The 17690-nt window shown below is 45.9% G+C and overlaps 1 protein-coding gene across 1 annotated transcript in view; it reads right to left on the bottom strand.

The window, feature by feature from the left end:
• Positions 1-17690, bottom strand: part of ADCK1 (aarF domain containing kinase 1) — a 129728-nt gene that overhangs the window by 101063 nt on the left and 10975 nt on the right. Inside the window, exons 2-3 of the mRNA XM_025393027.1 lie at positions 11463-11610; positions 8034-8117 (exon numbers count right to left, since the gene is read on the bottom strand). Coding sequence (XP_025248812.1) covers positions 8034-8117; positions 11463-11597 — 219 coding nt within the window. The 5' untranslated portion in view covers positions 11598-11610. The remainder of the gene's footprint in view (positions 1-8033; positions 8118-11462; positions 11611-17690) is intronic.

Raw genomic sequence — 17690 nt, 5'->3', positions numbered from 1 at the left:
CTCACACCTGTAATCCCATCCCAACACTTCGGGAGGTCAAGACAGGAGGATCGCTTGAGCCCAGGAGATCGAGGCTGCAGTGAGCCGAGATCACACCACTGCACTTCAGCCTGGGCAACAAAGCAAGACCCTGTCTCAAAAAATAAATAAATAAATAAATAAAATAAAAGTTGACAGTGTCTGACTCTTGTCTCTAAGTGCAGATTTTAGTAATGCCAAAATAGCTCTCCCATACTCCAACCCAAAGCACCCTATGTTCCTAAACAAAGTCAGATGTAAAGATTAGCAGAATTTTTTAGAAACAAATGGTTCTTACAGCAAATTTACAGCTACCTCCCCTCCCACAATCAGTAGTACCACAGGAGAACATTCTATCCCTATGTTTCACACAACCATGTGGAGGGAGCCCTAGTATGCATAACGCTCCTGACCTCTCTCTCCCGCTCCTTCACTCCTTGTGGGAGAGATAATCACCAATCAGATTAAGGAATTTAGGAGAAGAAACAGAGTTTGCTCAGCTCACCCCTTCCTCTCTCCCCTCCGTTGGGGATCTGCTTATCTGCAGAGCATTGATTTTCAGCTCCTTCCTCTTCTAAGAGGCAGTACCCCAACTGAGAGGCTTGTCCAGCCGTGTCTGTGCCTGGGTAGGTAAGCCTCTCAAATCCAGAGGTGAAGTTCAGCAAGCTCACTTGCTCCAGACCCCAGACTATATCCTCAGCCCTGTGTCTATCAGTAATGAAGCTGATGAATATTGATCACCACCTGGCAAGGTCCTGCATCTCCCTGACTCTGCTTCTCAGGCAAGGAAGAAAAGGATATTAATTATTACTTGTAGTCCAAATATTGGGCACTATAGTAACTAACCGAACAAACACATACTACTGACCTGAAACATCTGATACCACAGAAGCCCAGGGACCTACCTGGTAACAAGAATTTGAGCTTAGTTAAAAAACTTCACACTCAAAGTAGCAATCAAGATCCCCTCCAGCATTACAACTCTGATTTTAAAAAGAAAAGGTTCCTGTTCTTGTTCTCTCTCACACGCACACAGACACATATACACGTGCAGCTTCACACACCTACCTACTGTCCAACACAAAAGCTGGCAAGTGGTACTGGTATTTAAAAAAAAAAAAAATCAATAACTGGCTGGGGACAGTAGCTCACGCCAGTAATCCCAGCACTTTAGGAGGCCGAGGTGGGAGGATCACTTGTCCCCAGGAGTTTGAGACCAGCATGGACAACATAACAAGACTCTGTCTCATATTTCATAAAAAAAAAAAAAAAAAAATTGGCCAGGCACGGTGGCTCACGCCTGTAATCCCAGCAATTTGGAAGACCAAGGCAGGTAGATCATTTGAGGTCAGGAGTTCGAGACTAGCCTGGCCAAGATGGTGAAACCCTGTCTGTACCAAAAAATACAAAAATTAGTCGGGCATGGTGGCATATGCCTGTAGTCCTAGCTACTCGGGAGGCCAAGATGGGAGAATCACTTGAACCTGGGAGGCAGAGGTTGCAGTGAACAGAGGTTGCCGTGAGCAGAGATCGCACCACTGCACTCTGGCCTGGGCAACAAAGCGAGACCCTGTCTAAAAAAAAAAAATCCAATGATGCAATAACTTTAAGCATTCTCAGTCACTGAAGGCTTAATAAACAACTTTACTGGAGAATTTTCCATGGCTCCCTATTGTCTATGGCTTAAAACCTGGCCTTGAGTCACTCCGTCACCTAGCTCTAATACTATTTGCCACTATGTCCCTTCACTCTCCTAGTCTCCAGTAACATTGAATTAATCTTTTTCTTATAGATAATCCCCAAAATTTCACCCATTACACTCGGCCAAAATCACCTTGTCCCCAAGGCTACATGTTTCAATCAACCCACCTTTCCAAACTCAGCTCCCATACCAACTTAACTCATTCAACCTCACCTATTTTAGGCCGCTGTCTCTGCTCATGAATGCTTCAGTAGTCTTAACTATTTTAGAGTGTACGAGAGTCAAACAAGTAAGGAAATATATTGTAGATAAGAGGCAGGTTTACCACTATCAGAGAAAGAGGTGATATTAAAAAAAGGAGAATGCTAATATGGACTCTGTGGTATTGGACTAAAATTGGAGATATAAGTATCAGTTCATAGTTTTTTGCCCAGATACAGTGGCTCACGCCTATAATCCCAGCACTTTGGGAGGCCAAGGCATCAGGATCACTTGAGGCCAGGAGTTCAAGACCAGCCTGGGCAACACAGTGAGACCCTGTCTCTACAAATAATACTTTAAAAAATTAGCCAGGCATGTTGGTGCACACCTGTAGTCCCAACTACTCAGGAGGTTGAAGTGGGAGGATAGCTTAAGCCCAAGAGTTGGAGGCTGCAGTGAACCGTGATCACACCACTAGCCTGGGTGACACAGCAAGACCATGTCTCAAAAAAAAAAAATCTTAGTTTTTTAGTAGAAAGACAGAAGTGTGTGTATGTGTGAGTGAGTGTACACACATATATATCCTCACTCTGTCTCCTAGAAGGGCCTAGAAGCAATGGTACCCCAGTAGCAAAACGAATACCTAACCTCCACATCTTGGTTTCTGAATACCATTCTCCAATAACAGGAACCAGGGCTCCTTGGAGAAGTAATTGATTCCAGGGCAAGGAAAATACAGGATAAGCCTGAAGTATCTTTCGGTATAAGAATGTGAGGCAGTGCTCAAAATAGGTTGGGGGCATATCAAAAGGACAGAGGAGCCAACCTGAAAGAGCGCCCAATGGCCACAAGGTAGAACCACTTGAGCAATAAAATAATGATTGTTTTGCATATAAAGGAAAAGTATTGTCTGGATTATATATGGGACATAGACCCCATAGAATAAAATAAATATCCATGAGTTCACAGTGATAAAAAATAATTAAATAGCTGGGTGCAATGGCTCACGCCTGTAATCCCAACACTTTGGGAGGCCAAGGCAGGCAGATCACCTGAGGTCAGGAGTTTGTGACCAGCCTGTCCAACATGGCGAAACCCTGTCTCTAGTAAAAATACAAAATTAGTTGGGTGTGGTGGCGGGCACCTGTAATCCCAGCTACTCAGGAGGCTGAGGCAGGAGAATCGCTTGAACCCGGGAGGCAGAGGTTGCAGTGAGCTGAGACCGCGCCACTGCACTCCATCCTGGGCAACAAGAGCAAAACTCCATCTCAATAATAATAACAATAATTAAATAACTAGGGGAGAAGGGAAAGGTCTTTCTTATAGAAGAATTCCAATTAATAAATGTATAGAAGAAATGAGGAGAAAAGAATATCATTAACATGTTCATTAAAATGATAAGGAGCTATCGAGGCTAACCCTATGCTCAGGATCTCCTCTCTGGCTGGTTTAAATAATCCACAATGTTAAATTGAGCAAAGCTTCTCATCTCCATTCTTACAAAAGGAACAGGGGCAAAGGCCACCACCATCACTTTGCGGATAGAAAAGCAGAGGTGCTGGCCAAACATGGTGGCTCACGTCTGTAATCCCAGCACTTTGGGAAGCCAAGGCAGGCGAATCACCTGAGGTCAAGAGTTCAAGACCAGACTGGCCAACATGGTGAAACCCCATCTCTACTAAAAACACAAAAATTGGGTCAGGTGCAGTGGCTCATGCCTGTAATCCCAGCACTTTGGAAGGCCGAGGTGGGCAGATCACGAGGTCAGGAGATGGAGATCATCCTGGCTAACACGGTAAAACCCTGTCTCTACTAAAAATACAAAAAATTAGCCGGGCGTGGAGGCACACGCTTGTAGTCCCAGCTACTCGGGAGGCTGAGGCAGGAGAATTACTTGAACCCAGGAGGTGGAGGTTGCAGTGAGCCGAGATCGCGCCACGGCACTCCAGCCTGTGCGACAAAGCAAGACTCTCGTTCAAAAAAAAAAAAAGCCTTTTAAAAACTAAAAAAATAAAAGCAGAGGTGCTTGGCAGTGGAGTAGGACTAGGTGCCAGGGGACCTGGCTCCAGGTCCGACATGGCTCCAATCCTACCCAGCACCATCCAAACCTCTCTGCACCCTCCCTTAGGCACTAAAATTTTTGAATTTCATTTCTTCCCTTGAGTTACGGGCCATCCTGTGACTATCAACACTCCATTTATGCTTAAAAGATCCAGCATGTTTAAGTGACAAACTGAGGGCCATAGAAAAAAAGAAAAAGAAAAAAAATAACCCCAGTATGCTTCTCCAAGAATCCATACTATATAAGGACTCATTTGGCTGCAAAGAACAGCAAACTTAACTCAAACCACCTTGGGCAAAAAATGAGAATTTCCTGATAGATATAACTGAAATTCCAGTCGTAGTCTAGCTTCCATTTCAGCTAGATCCAGGAACTCAAATTATGCATTTCTATGCAATATTAGCTTCATTCACAGACAGGCTTTCCCTTCATAGTGGCAAAGATGGCTGCCAACAGCTCCAAGCCAACATCTTACACTCTCAGCTCACACAGCAGAAAAGAGAGAGCGGCTCTTCCCAGAAAAGTCCTGCGCACTGGCCAGAACTGGCTCAGGTACTCAGGCTCCCTGAATCAATCTCTAGAGCCAGCAGAATGGACTCTCCTAATCACCTGGCTAACAAGGGTGGGGTGAGCCCTTCCCAAACTCAGAGTATACGTCAATACAGCGGCTCCCCAGAGAAAAGTTTATATGCTGTTCCCCAAAATGAGAATGGCTTCTAAGCTGAACAACTAGCAAATATCCACTACATCCCAAACCCTCATCAGAATCAACTCCATCCTCCCTCCTCCATTCCTAGATGTCTACACCAGCAGTGACTTCTGTATGCTTTATGAATAAGCCAGCTCACACACATCTCAGTTTATAAGCATCCTGAACACCAGGGATCTGGTTCTCCAAAGCATGTGAGCCCCTCCCCACCACCTTAGCTGCCTAGCAAAGGGCCACTAGGCCTCTAGAACACACTTCTTCACGTTGGCTCTCAGCCCTCTGGTTCCAGAGCTGAGTCACTGAGATCCCAGCCTGCCTGCGCCAACCTTGAAAGTGCTCGAAGTCACCGCCTGACGAGCTAGCCTCCTGGCTCTGACATACTCTGGGACCTGGAGATGCCGGCTTGACAGTTGAGATAATTATGTTTTACCCTTCACTCATTCCTTTATCAGCCACGCTGACAAGAAGGCATAAGCGCTCCAATGGAAGAAAACACTCCTGCGGTATTTACTCATGCTCTTAGCGCCAGCCAGCTCCCCCTTCCCAGGCACAACTCCCAGAGACGGGCCTACACCCTGTTATCTGGTGCCAGCCACCACGTGCTGCTCCCTTGTCAAATGCCATGCTGCACTTTCCTTACTGCATCCCCTAAAACTGTCAACTTCTCCAGGAGCCGCAGTGTCACTGCCTTTCAGATGACTTACATGTGACACGTGACAGGCAACTGTTTTTTTGACACCCCTCGCCTGCCTCCCCTGCAGATTCCATAAAGCAGAGGCCTTGCCCCTGTGTCCGAACCCACAAGCTCTCCGTAGAATGATACACCAGTGGGTGCCAAGGTCCTTAGCACTGGTTAGCTGGAGAAAGAGGGGCAGGGAAACACAGTGGGCAATTATGTCTCAGAAGCAGGGGCTTTGAGATCCTCCATAAAAACTAACATTTCGGCGCCTGTAGTTCCAGCTACTTGGGAGGCTGAGGCAGGAGAATCACTTGAACCTGGGAGGCAGAGGTTGCAGTAAGCCAAGATCGCACCACTGCACTCCAGCCTGGGTGACAAGAGCAAAAAACTCCATCTCAAAAAAAAAAAAAAAACACGAACATTTCATTTATTCATTCGTTCAACAAAACTTTTTCAGGACCTGTCACATCCTGGTGATGGATGCTGCAGACATGGAAATTCACAGCACAGACCAAATCTCTGTCCTCATGGAACATACCTTGTAGGAGACATTTGACTTGTTTTTGATACCTGCTTTGTATTTCACAAGGCACTGAGATATTATCTACATAATCCTGAGAAAGCGGCATAACCGTCTCTAATTTATAGACAAATGGCATCTCCAAAAGGCTAAATGAATTTCCCAAAGCCAAGCCACAAATTCGGGTCTTCTAACTATTAACTCCGTGCTCTGTCTGGGACCTCCCCAAAGGTAGGGAGGTGGCAGGGTACAGGCTGGCATTGAAACAGACATTAAATCAACGCAGGCCTACGCATCACTGCTAGAGATGCAAGATCAAAAAAACAAAGACTGAATACCTGATCTAAAGGAACAGATAGTCTAAAAAGAAAGGCACATAACCAACTATCGTCTGTGGCAAGAATAAAGACAAAATGATTAAATTCAAATAGGAAGACATCTCTGGAAAGATGCACAAGAAATAATAATTGCCTCCAGGCAAGAAAATTGGGTACCTGAGGAACAAGGGTAGGAGGGTCATTTTGTATGTTTCAAACACTGTATATTTTGATTTATGTACCATTTGAATGTATTTCCCATTAAATAACACTTTGAAGATGCAATCAGCAAAATCCTGAAGGTAGAAAATTCTACAGGATAAATTATCTGGTTTTTTCAACAAACAAGTAACTCAAAAAAGGGAGAGCGAAGAAATGTTACAGATTTTTAAAGATGTAGAAAACATCAACCTTAATATATCTACCTTATTTGGATATTTTGATCCAGATTTGAACAAACTAACTATACAAAGGCATTTGGGGGCTGGGCACGGTGGCTCACGCCTGTAATCCCAGCATTTTGGGAGGCGGAGGTGGGTGGATCACCTGAGGTCAAGGGTTGGAGACCAGCCTGGCCAACACGATGAAACCCAGTCTCTACTAAAAATACAAAAATTAGCCAAGCATGGTGGTGTACATATGTAATCCCAGCCACTCAGAAGGTTGAGGCAGGAGAATCACTTGAACCCAGGAAGCAGATGTTGCAATGAGCCAAGATCGCACCACTGCACCCCAGACCGGGTGACGGAGTGAGACTCTGTCTCAATGAACATAGAAATAAAAGAATGAATAACTAAAGGGGGGAAAGATGGCTAACAAGATGGGCAAAATGTTGATAGTTTCTGAAGCTATATGACAGTTCCACCAGAGTTCATTCTACTATTCTCTCTACTCTTGTGGATGGTTGAAATTGCCATAATAAAAAGTTTAAATAAAAATTTAGACATTAATTATTCCATCCACATAGGAAAACTGAGAAGGAAAGCACCACCAAGGGGAGCTTAAGCTGAGTCCAGAAGGATGACGAGGAATTTTCTAAGGGGCAAAGGGCATTCCTGGCTGAGGGGACTGCCTGAGCACAGCCATGCCAATCTATCACAATCTCTAGAGGAGCCAAAGGTATCTACACTTGACCTCAAACTCAACCTACATCCACAAAAAGTGCCCTCTCGTTTGATCTCCCAAGTCTCCGGGATATCTAACCATATATCAACATCAACTACCCTGTTCGAAGTGACGACAGAGAGTTTGGGGTTGACAGCTCGACTCAGAGGCCTACAAGAGGCCCCAGAGTAGCCCTCAGAGGATAGGAAAGCAATTAACCTCTTTCAATTGGGTTTTGCCTGACAAAACAGTTTAGAAGCCAGCTGAGTTATCTGTGGGACAGAGCCTACATCCCTCTTGAGTCATCCCAGACACCCGCACTCCCCAGAAGCACACACGGGCCTCCCGCACAGCACCTTGCAGATTGGTAACTCAGTACCATGGCATTCAGCATGATGACGGTCTGACAGCACCCCTCAGAAGCGCTGAAACCTCTACATGAAGGAGGAAGCGGTCCTCCCCTCCTTCCTTCCAAAAATTCAGTGGCCAATGCCCCCAGCCTCAATCCCCTACACTGCCCTCTGCCCAACTCCAGCTGTACACAAGAAGCTTCTTGGCTAGGCAGCTGCTTCAGGATTTATTCAATCCTAGGCCAGGTGCAGTGGATCACGCCTGTAATCCCAGCACTTCGGGGGGCTGAGGTGGGAGGATCACTTGAGCGTAGCAGTTCAAGGGTTATCCAGTCCTGGCCTGGTTTAGATGGGTCCCATGGGTTACTTACCTTAGATCTCAGCTGCAAGTACTCCTCTGAGCCATAGGGGACACTCTTCAGGGAAGTGAGGTAGTCATAACTGATGACAGCCGTCTGTGAACCAAGGTGGTGGGGAAAAGCTTAGCACCTGGACATTAAGTACTACTACTCTACCTAAACCTTGCAGTGCAGGTCCCTGACACAGCCGCTATGTCTGGGGGAGCAGCCAGTCCCGCCCCTAAGATGCCCGGCCCCTGGATCTTATTCTAGCTAGGTTCCTCCTGTCATTCAGGACTCCGTGCAAATGCCACCTATGCAGAGGCCCACTCTAAAATTGCGCCTCTTACCAGAAACATTCAATTATTTATCACAACAAACCACCATCCAACATTACCTTGCTCATTCGTTTCCTTGTTTATGAACTGTCTCTTCCTATAAGCTTAAACTCTAAGCTCTAGAAGCACAGGGGCTTGTCCTTCCTCTCCATCACTATACCCCAGCACCTTTTACACTGCCAGGTACATTGAGTAAATGCTCAATCAAAGCTAGTTGAATAAAGCTGTTACATAAACTTGGCCGACTTCTCCACATCACAAATAAACATATATGTATGTTTGCTCTAATAGCATAAGTCTTTTTTTTTTTTTTTTTCTTTGAGACAGAGTCTTGCTCTGTCACCCAGGCTGGAGTGCACTGGCATGATCTCGGTGATCTTGGCTCACTGCAACCTCTGCCTTCCAGGTTCAGGCAATTCTCCTGCCTCAGTCTCCCAAGTAGCTGAAATTATATGCACGCACCACCACACCCGGCTAATTTTTGTATTTGTAGTAGAGATAGGATTTTGCCATGACGGCCAGGCTGGTCTCGAACTCCTGACCTCAGGTGATCCTCCCACCTCAGCCTCCCAAAATGCTGGGATAACAGGCATGAGCCACCGCACCTGGCCCTAATAGCATAAGTCTTGATTCCGTGTCCCCTTATCCAGAAAGAATCAGAAAATTCGTCTCCAAGATATCCTAGGCATGGAAGGGCCTTGGGGATTATCTACCCCAAACCTTCCTTTATAGAATTGAGTAACTGGGACCCTAGAAGTTCAGGGACTTACAAAATTGATATTAAGAAGAGTTTCTTCCTCTGCACTCTACAAAGCTTTATTCTATTTGACATATACTTGCTGAACACCAACCACAAGCAAGACTTGGGCACTGAGCAGTGTTCAAGGACAATCCAGACCAGAGCTCTGGCCTTTAAAAAATTTGACAGCTTTGTGCCTGGTTTACAAAGCACTGATCCATATCTTCCTCCCTCCTTTCCAACTATTCAAATCTCTAAGATTCCATTTAAAACCTGCTTCTGGCTAACCTGAAGGTATTGAGTTATCTCAGTTGATTGTTCACAGTCAGTCACAGATCATACTCCTTGCTCTACTCATTCCTCCCTTCTCACTATTGCACTTGACTAATCTAAAAATATATATATACAGGCTGGGCATGGTGGCTCACACCTGTAATCCCAGCACTTTGGGAGGCCAAGGCAGGCAAATCACTTGAGGTAAGGAGTTCGAGACCAGTCTGGCCAACATGGTGAAACCCCCTCTCTACTAAAAATATAGAAATTAGCCAGATGTGCTCACTTGAACCCAGAAGGTAAAGGCTGCAGTGAGCCGAGATGAGATCGTGCCACTGCACTCCAGCCTGGGCAACAAAGTGAGACTCTATCTCAAAAAATATATATATATATGGATTTGGATGCATGGATTTGGATTGTTTTTTAACCTATTCTTGCAGGCATTACTCAACCATATATGCGTGTACACACACACACACACGCATGCATGCGCATAAAATTGGCCTGGCACAGTGGCTCACATCCGTAATCCCAGCACTTTAGGAGACCGAGGTGGACAGACTGCTTGAGCCCAGGAGTTCAAGACCATCCCAGGCAACATAGTGAAACCCTATCTCTACAAAAAAATACAGAAATTGGCCAGGTGTGGTGTCAGGCATCTGAGGTCCCAGCTACTCGAGAAGCTGAGGCGGGAGGATCTCTTGATTCCAGGAGGTGGAGGTTGCAGTAACCCAATATCACACCACTACATCCCAGCCTGGACAACAGAGCGAGACCCTGTCTCAAAACACTAAAAATTTATATATATATATATTTTTTAAGTATATATACCTCATTTATGTACATATATAAATATATATAAATTATATATACATAAATTTTGTTTTTTTTATATATACACATATACATATACATATATATTACATAAAATAAAACCTGCTACCCCTAGGATACCAATCCTGACTCCCAGGTCACAGCACTCACTCCGGTGTCTGACCATAGTAGCAGGCATCTGAATCACCCATCTTGGCACAATGCATGGATTTAGATTGTTTTTTAACCTATTCATGTAGGCATTCCTCACCCAGAAGCTACTTCGTAGCTGGGTCTAAGTAGGACAGTTTGTTTCTGTCCCTCAAAGCATGTAAGACAATGCTTGACCAAAAAAAGGCACTCGGTAAACACTTGGGAATTGTTTATATTCCGTAGCCTGATTATCCAAAGTCTATTTGTCAGTATTGGTTCTATGACTCGGCTCAGCCTTAAGGACAGGCACAGCAGTGCCCTCCCCTCTGAGCCAGGACTTGAAGGACACCTGACAATACTGAGTATTAAGGAGATGGTGAGATGACAACCACAACAGACTGTGCATCAGACTGAATCTACATCAAGGGGAAGAAAGCATGAGCTCATCCTGCAGCAGATAAAGGAGGAAAGCTAGCATGAGGCATGTGGCCATCTACCCACCAACGGGACAATTCTACAGGAATGTCTGGGAGAGTTGCTGTCAGCAGAGTTAGGAGGACATGATCACACCAGGATGATGATCCCGTTGAGCCACTGGAGAAAACCTCTAACCATAAAATATTCAGCTCAGGTTCCCTGTCAGTTTGGAGATTGGAGGGAATCCCACAAAGTTCTCTGAGGCCTAGACCGTCTGGGTGTGAGTCCTGCATCAGGAACCATTCATCCTAGTTCACTGCAGAGAGAGCAAGTTTTCTAGCAGAATTTAATCAAAACTGCAAAGTCCTCCTTGCACATGCATTTGCTGAAGAGCACGGCCCCTCTTGGTGTGTTGCTAAAATAAGATACAGAACCTAAAATATAAAGGCTTCAGAACACCGACCCAGTGCAGTCCCATTCTATGTTACCTTGGGATGACAGGAAACCCTGTGGTACAGGAATAAAGGAATATCAGGTTGTATATACAGGAATAAAGGAATATGAGGACACACACCCATATGTGTACACCTGTGCAGAGGGAGCTTTTGCACATGTAAGGATACACAAGTATCTCCACGTATGTATAACAGGCATGTCTATCTGCTGCATGTATGAACACCTGCAAGTAATCCTGCAGCTTCTCTGCTACCCCCAATGGGAAAAACCTACCGTAGCAACTGCTCTGCCCACCCTGACAGCGCCAAAGTCATTAGGGTCCAAGTACTTGTTACTGTAGAGGTAGATGCCAGAGGCAGCAAGAGCCATGCTGGTCCATGAAGCAAGCTTGAGAGCCTTTCTGGCCATGTCCCCTTTTTTCCTGCAGAAAAAAGGAAAGTCGAGAAAGAACAGCAGTTAAGAGTTTCATAGTTAGCCAAACTGAAGTTCAAATCCCAGCTCTACCACTTAGATTATATGACCTTGGGTCATTTCGTTAATCTCACTGAGCCTTAGTTTCTTCGTGTGTAAAACAGGATAATAACTAACTCAAAAGTAGTTGGGATAAAATGAAATAATGCACATAAAATCCTTAGCATAGTACCTGGGGCAAGTCAGTCCTCAAAGTCCTTCCTTCAACAGTGCCAGGCACTGTTCTAGATACAGGGAGAGACAGTAAACAAAATAAAGTTCTTGTCCACTTGGAGCTTACACAGATATATCACTATAGAATATCAGAGCTGGTATAAATGCTGACAAGAAAAGCAGAGAGAGGCTGAGCACAGTGGCTCACGTCTGTAATACTAACATTTTAGGAGGCTGAGATGCGCCGATCGCTCGAGTCCAGGAGTTCCAGACCAGCCTGGGCAACAAGATGAAACCCCGTCTCTACAAAAAATACAAAAATTAGCCAGGCGTCGCGGCACGTGCCTGTGGTCCCAGCTACTCAAGAGGCTGAGGTGGGAGGATGGTTTGAGCCCAGGAGGAGGAGACTACAGTGAGCTGAGATCATGCCACCACACTATAGCCTGGGTGACAGAGCCAGACCCTGTCTCAAAAAAACAAGCAGAGAGGGCAAAGGGATCAGGAGAGAGGAAGATTGTTATTTTAGAAGCAAAGCAGAAGAGCTGGTAAACCATTGCTACTGAGTCTATCATGATACCACAGTGCACATAGAGGCACCACTAGCCCTCTATGCCCAGGTCAAAAGTGGTCAGGCCACAGCCAAAATGGCAGCTGCTCAGCAGCCAGGTGAGCCCTCTGTGTACGGTTGATTTTCAAAACATTTACTTTGGTTAGAGAAGACTACCCCTTGTCTTGAATGGAGGCTCCTTGAGGGCAAACACCATGACTGTCACTACTCTGCCCACTCACAGTCCCAGAGAGTGTTTTACAGTTAGAGGCTTAATACCTACCTGCTGATTTGATCTGTTCAAATTCATACTCCTAGTCAATGTGACCTTTCCCCACCCTACTTGTACCTGCTCAGTCATTCTTTGGGGTCAGTGCACCCAACAGAGTACTTCCTCTTCAATTCCCGAGCAATTTATATCAGACTAAAGTCCACGACTACAGTTGCAGCTGCCAGGAGAGAGGTGCCACACGAGAGCAGCAGCACGCCACCAAGCCACCTGCAGGCGCCAGCCTTGCACACCTTGTACCCTCATCCCTCTGCTCTGGAATGAGTCTGTGCCTGTCACCTTCCTGCTCTGTGCCTGTTTCCCCTTTGTATGGAAACTATCATTACAAACAAGCTTATCTTCATTTTATTTGTCTTTGAAACAGGGTCTTGCTCTGTTGCCCAGGCTGGAGTGCAGTGGCACGATCTCAACTCACTGCAACCTCCGCCTTCCAGGTTCGAGTGTTTCTCCTGCCTCAGCCTCCCGAGTAGCTAGGATGACAGGTGGCCACCACCATGCCCAGTTAATTTTTGTATTTTTAGCAGAGATGGGGTTTCGCCATGTTGCCTAGGCTGGTCTCAAACTCCCAACCTCAGGCAATTCACCTGCCTCAGCCTCCCAAAGTGCCAGGATTACAGGCATGAGCCACCACGCCAACTCATTTTCTTTAAAGTCTACTTTGACTCATGCCTCATAATATAGTCACATTTTTTAAAATTTATATACATATATATTTACCATCTACTACCTGGAGATAGTGTCAGATCCCATGGGTTGTGGGCCCCGTCCCCAAGAATGCATCCCCCACATCCCCCTACAACATTAGTCACAAGTCCAGGTCTCTAGAACTTCTGACCAACCAGCTTCAAGTTGGGGTTCCCACAACCCCTTCTTTGGGTTCAATTAAGCTGCTGCAGCAACTCACAGAACTCAGGTACACACTTACATTTGCTGGCTTATTATAAAGGAGATTGCAAAAGATACTGATGAACAGATGTGCAGGGTCAGTTACAGGGAAAGGGCATGAAGCTTCCAGGACTTCACTAGGCACACCACACTCTGCAAATCTCCAAGTGCTCAGCTACCAGCCCTCTTGGGCTCTTGGGTTTTTATGGAAGCTTCATGATGTCAGCATTCCTTCCCTCAGTGTATAGGGCAGAACCTACTCTAGGGAGGGCCTTAAGACCCACAATCAGAAAGGTGGGGAAAGACCACAACCCTGCCTTGGGGCAGGTGAGACGAGGGCAGGAAAGAGATTCTGATTCCTGAGGCCTGGCCCTGAGGCCTAACACACCCAACATTACCACAAAAACTGTAACAAGGGCTGTGGGAGTTATGAACCAGGAACAGTGGACAAAAACCAATATATATAATAACATCACAATAGTCCTTTTTTATAATTCCATTGCTCTTCCCTTTGGAACCTTCATTTCCTAATCTAGTATTTCTAAAGTATAATCAGAGGAACACCTGAAAAAATATTAGCCTAGATGCCATTTCAAAAATGCAGATTCCTGGGCCAAGAGAGGTAGCTCACGCCTGTAATTCCAGCATTCTGGGAGGCCCAGGCAGGCGGATCTCTTGAGGTCAGGAGTTCCAGACCAGCCTGGCCAACATGGTCAAACCCCATCTCTATTAACATTAGCTGGGTGTGGTAGTACACACCTGTAGTCCCAGCTACTTGGGAGGCTAAGACAGGAGAATCACTTGAACCCAAGAGGCGGAGGTCGCAGTGAGCTGAGATCGCACCACTGCACTCCAGCCTGGGCAGCAGCAGGAGACTCTATCTCAAAAAAAAAAAAAAAAAGGGAAGAAAAGAAAAAAGCCAGGTGCGGTGGCTCACACCTGTAATCCTGTAATCCCAACACTTTGGGAGGCCAAGGCGGGTAGATCACGAAGTCAGGAGTTTGAGACCAGCCTGGCCAATATGGTGAAACTCTGTCTCTACTAAAAATACAAAAATTAGCCACGCATGGTGGTGTGTACTGTAGTCCCAGCTACTCGGGAGGCAGGGGCAGGAGAATCACTGAACCCAGGAGGCAGAGGTTGCAGTGAGCCGAGATCATGCCACTGCACTCCAGAGTCTGGGCCACAGAAAGAGACTCCAACTCAAAAAAGAGAAAGAAAGAAAAGAAAAGAAAAAAAATGCAGGTGCCTGGCTAGGGGCAGTGACTCATGCCTGTAATCCCAGCACTTCAGGAGGCCACAATGGGAGGATTGTTTGGGCCTAGGAGTTCAAGACCAGCCTGGGGAAGAAAAAAAGGTAAACATTAGCCTGGAGTGACACCCTATGCCTACAAGTCCCAGCGATTCAAAATGCTGAAGTGGAAAGATCCCTTGAGTCTATAAGGCTGAGGCTGAAATGAGCCATGATCATGCCACTGCATTCTAGACTGGGCAACAGAGCAAAACCCTGTTTTAAAGGAAAAAAAAAGACAAAACAAACTTTTAAAACGTTTTTTAAAATGTAGATTCCTGGGCCAGGCTTGGGGGCTCACACCTGTAATTCTAGCACTTTGGGAGACCAAGGCAGGCAGGTCAAGAATTCAAGACCAGCCTGACCAACATGGTGAAACCCCATCTCTACTAAAAAAAAAAAAAAAAAAAAAAATTAGTCGGGCATGGTGTCATGTGCCTCTGTAATCCCAGCTACTCAGGAGGCTGATGCAAGAGAATTGCTTGAACCCGGGAGGTAGAAGTTGCAGTGAGCCGAGATGGTGCCACTGCACTCCAGCCCGGGTGACAGAGCGAGGACTCCGTCTCAAAAAAAAAAAAATTTAGTAAAATAAAATAAAGAAATGTAGATTCCTAGAGTCCACCCCATGGGCCATTGAACTACCAACTCTAGGGGTAAGACTCAGGGATGTGCATTTTAATAAGATAACAAGTGATTTGTCTGAAAGCTCAAGTTTGACAGCCACACTTCTTTTTTTTTTTTTTGAGAGTGTCTTGCTCTGTCACCCAGGCTGGAGTGCAATGACACAATCTCAAATTACTGCAGTCTTGACCTCCTGGGTTCAAGCAATCCTCCCATCTCAGCCTCCAGAGTGGGCTAACTTTTGTTGTAAAGATGGGGTTTCGCCATTTGCTCAGGCTGGTCTCCAACTCCTGAGCTCAAGCGATCCCCCACCTTGGCCTCCCACAGTGCTGAGATTACAGATGTGAGCTACCATGCCCAGAAAGGAATTTTTTTTTTTTTCAGTAAAGAGAGGCTTTGTTGTCTACCAATGGGTCAGAAAAAAAAGGGGGGTCAGGTGCAGTGGCTCACACCTGTAATCCCAACACTTTGGGAAGCCAAGATGGGAGGATAATTTGAGCCCAGAAGTTCAAGACCAGCCTAGGCAACATAGCAAAACCCCATCTCTACAAAAAATACAAAAGTCAGCTGAGTGTGGTGGCATGCACCTGTTGTCCTAGCTACTTGGGAGGCTGAGGTGGGAGGATCGCTTGAGCCTGGGAGGCAAAGGTTGCAGTGAGCTGAGATTGCGCCACTGCACCCCAGCCTCAGTGACACAGTGAGACCCTGTCTCAGAAAAATAAAATTAAAAAAAAAAAAAAAGGCTGGGCATGGTGGCTCATACCTGTAATCCCAGCACTTTGGGAGGCCGAGGCAGGCAGATCACCTGAGGTCAGGAGTTTGAGACCAGCCTGGCCAACATGGCAAAGCCCTGTCTCTACTAAAAATATAAAAGCTAGTCAGGTGTTGTGGCATGCACTTGTAGTTTCAGCTACACGAGAGGCTGTGGCAAGAAAATCACTTGAACAGGAGGCAGAGGTTGCAGTGAGCCGAGATCACACCACTGCACACTCCAGCCTGGGTGACAGGATGATACTCCTAAAAAAAAAAAAAAAAGAAAGAAAGAAAGAAAAACAAAGAGAGGCTTTGCTGAAATTTAGTGTTTAAGTTCATTAGTGTATATTCCCCAAAAACATGCCTCCTCCCCTTCCCCAACACCAGATGACTGCATTCACTCTACAAGGGGAACTGCAAGCAATGATTTTTAAGGAAATAATTTAAGAAACTCAGACTGGGCATGGTGGCTCATACCTGTAATCCCAGCACTTTGGGAGGCCAAGGCGGGTGGATCACAAGGTCAGGAGTTCGAGACCAGCCTGGCCAACATGGTGAAACTCCGTATCTACTAAAAATACAAAAATTAGCTGGGCATGGTGACGCATGCCTGTAGTCCCAGCCACTCGAAAGGCTGAGGCAGGAGAATTGCTTGAACCCAGGAGATGGAGGTTGCAGTGAGCCGAGACCGAGCCATTGAACTCCAGCCTGGGCAACAAGAACAAAACCCCATCTCCAAAAAATAATAATAATAAAATAAAATTAAAAATAACAGGCCAGCACAGCAGCTCACGCCTATAATCCCAGTACTTTGGGATGCCGAGGCAGGTGGATCACCTGAGGTCGGGAGTTCAAGACCAGCCTGACCAACATGGAGAAACCCAGTCTCTAGTAAAAATACAAAATCAGCCAGGCGTGGTGGCGCATGCCTGTAATCCCAGCTACTTGGGAGGCTGAGGCAGGAGAACTGCTTGAACCCAGGAGGCGGAGGTTGCAGTGAGCTAAGATCACACCATTGCACTCCAGCCTGGGCAACAAGAGTGAAACTCCATCTCAAAAAAAAAATTTTAAGAAACTCATTTCTTTCCCTAAACACAAATGCTCAATCTCTGGCCCAACTCCTGGGATCAGTTCCTATCTCTGCAAGAATAAGATTGTGACTTTGTAAATAAAACGAATATGCAGCCAGGCATGGTGGCTTACATCTGTAACCCCAGCACTTTGGGAGCCAAGGCAGGCAGATCACTTGAGCCCAGGAGTTCGAGACCAGCCTGGCCAATACGGCGAAACCCTATCTCCACTAAAAATACAAAAACTAGCCAGGTGTAGTGGCTCACCCCTGTAATTCCAGCTACTCAGGTGGCTAAAGCATCAGAATTGCTTGAACCCAGGAGACGGAAGTTGCAGTGAGCTAAGATCACACTACTGCACTCCAGCCTGGGAGAAAAATGAAACTCTGCCTCAAAAAAAGAATATGCAGTAGTATGTACA

Source organism: Theropithecus gelada, chromosome 7b (genome assembly GCF_003255815.1).
Source record: "Theropithecus gelada isolate Dixy chromosome 7b, Tgel_1.0, whole genome shotgun sequence".
In the NCBI taxonomy this organism is placed as follows: Eukaryota; Metazoa; Chordata; class Mammalia; order Primates; family Cercopithecidae; genus Theropithecus; species Theropithecus gelada.
The sequence above is the reverse complement of the archived record's forward strand: the minus strand, read 5'-3'. Positions and strand labels throughout refer to the sequence as shown.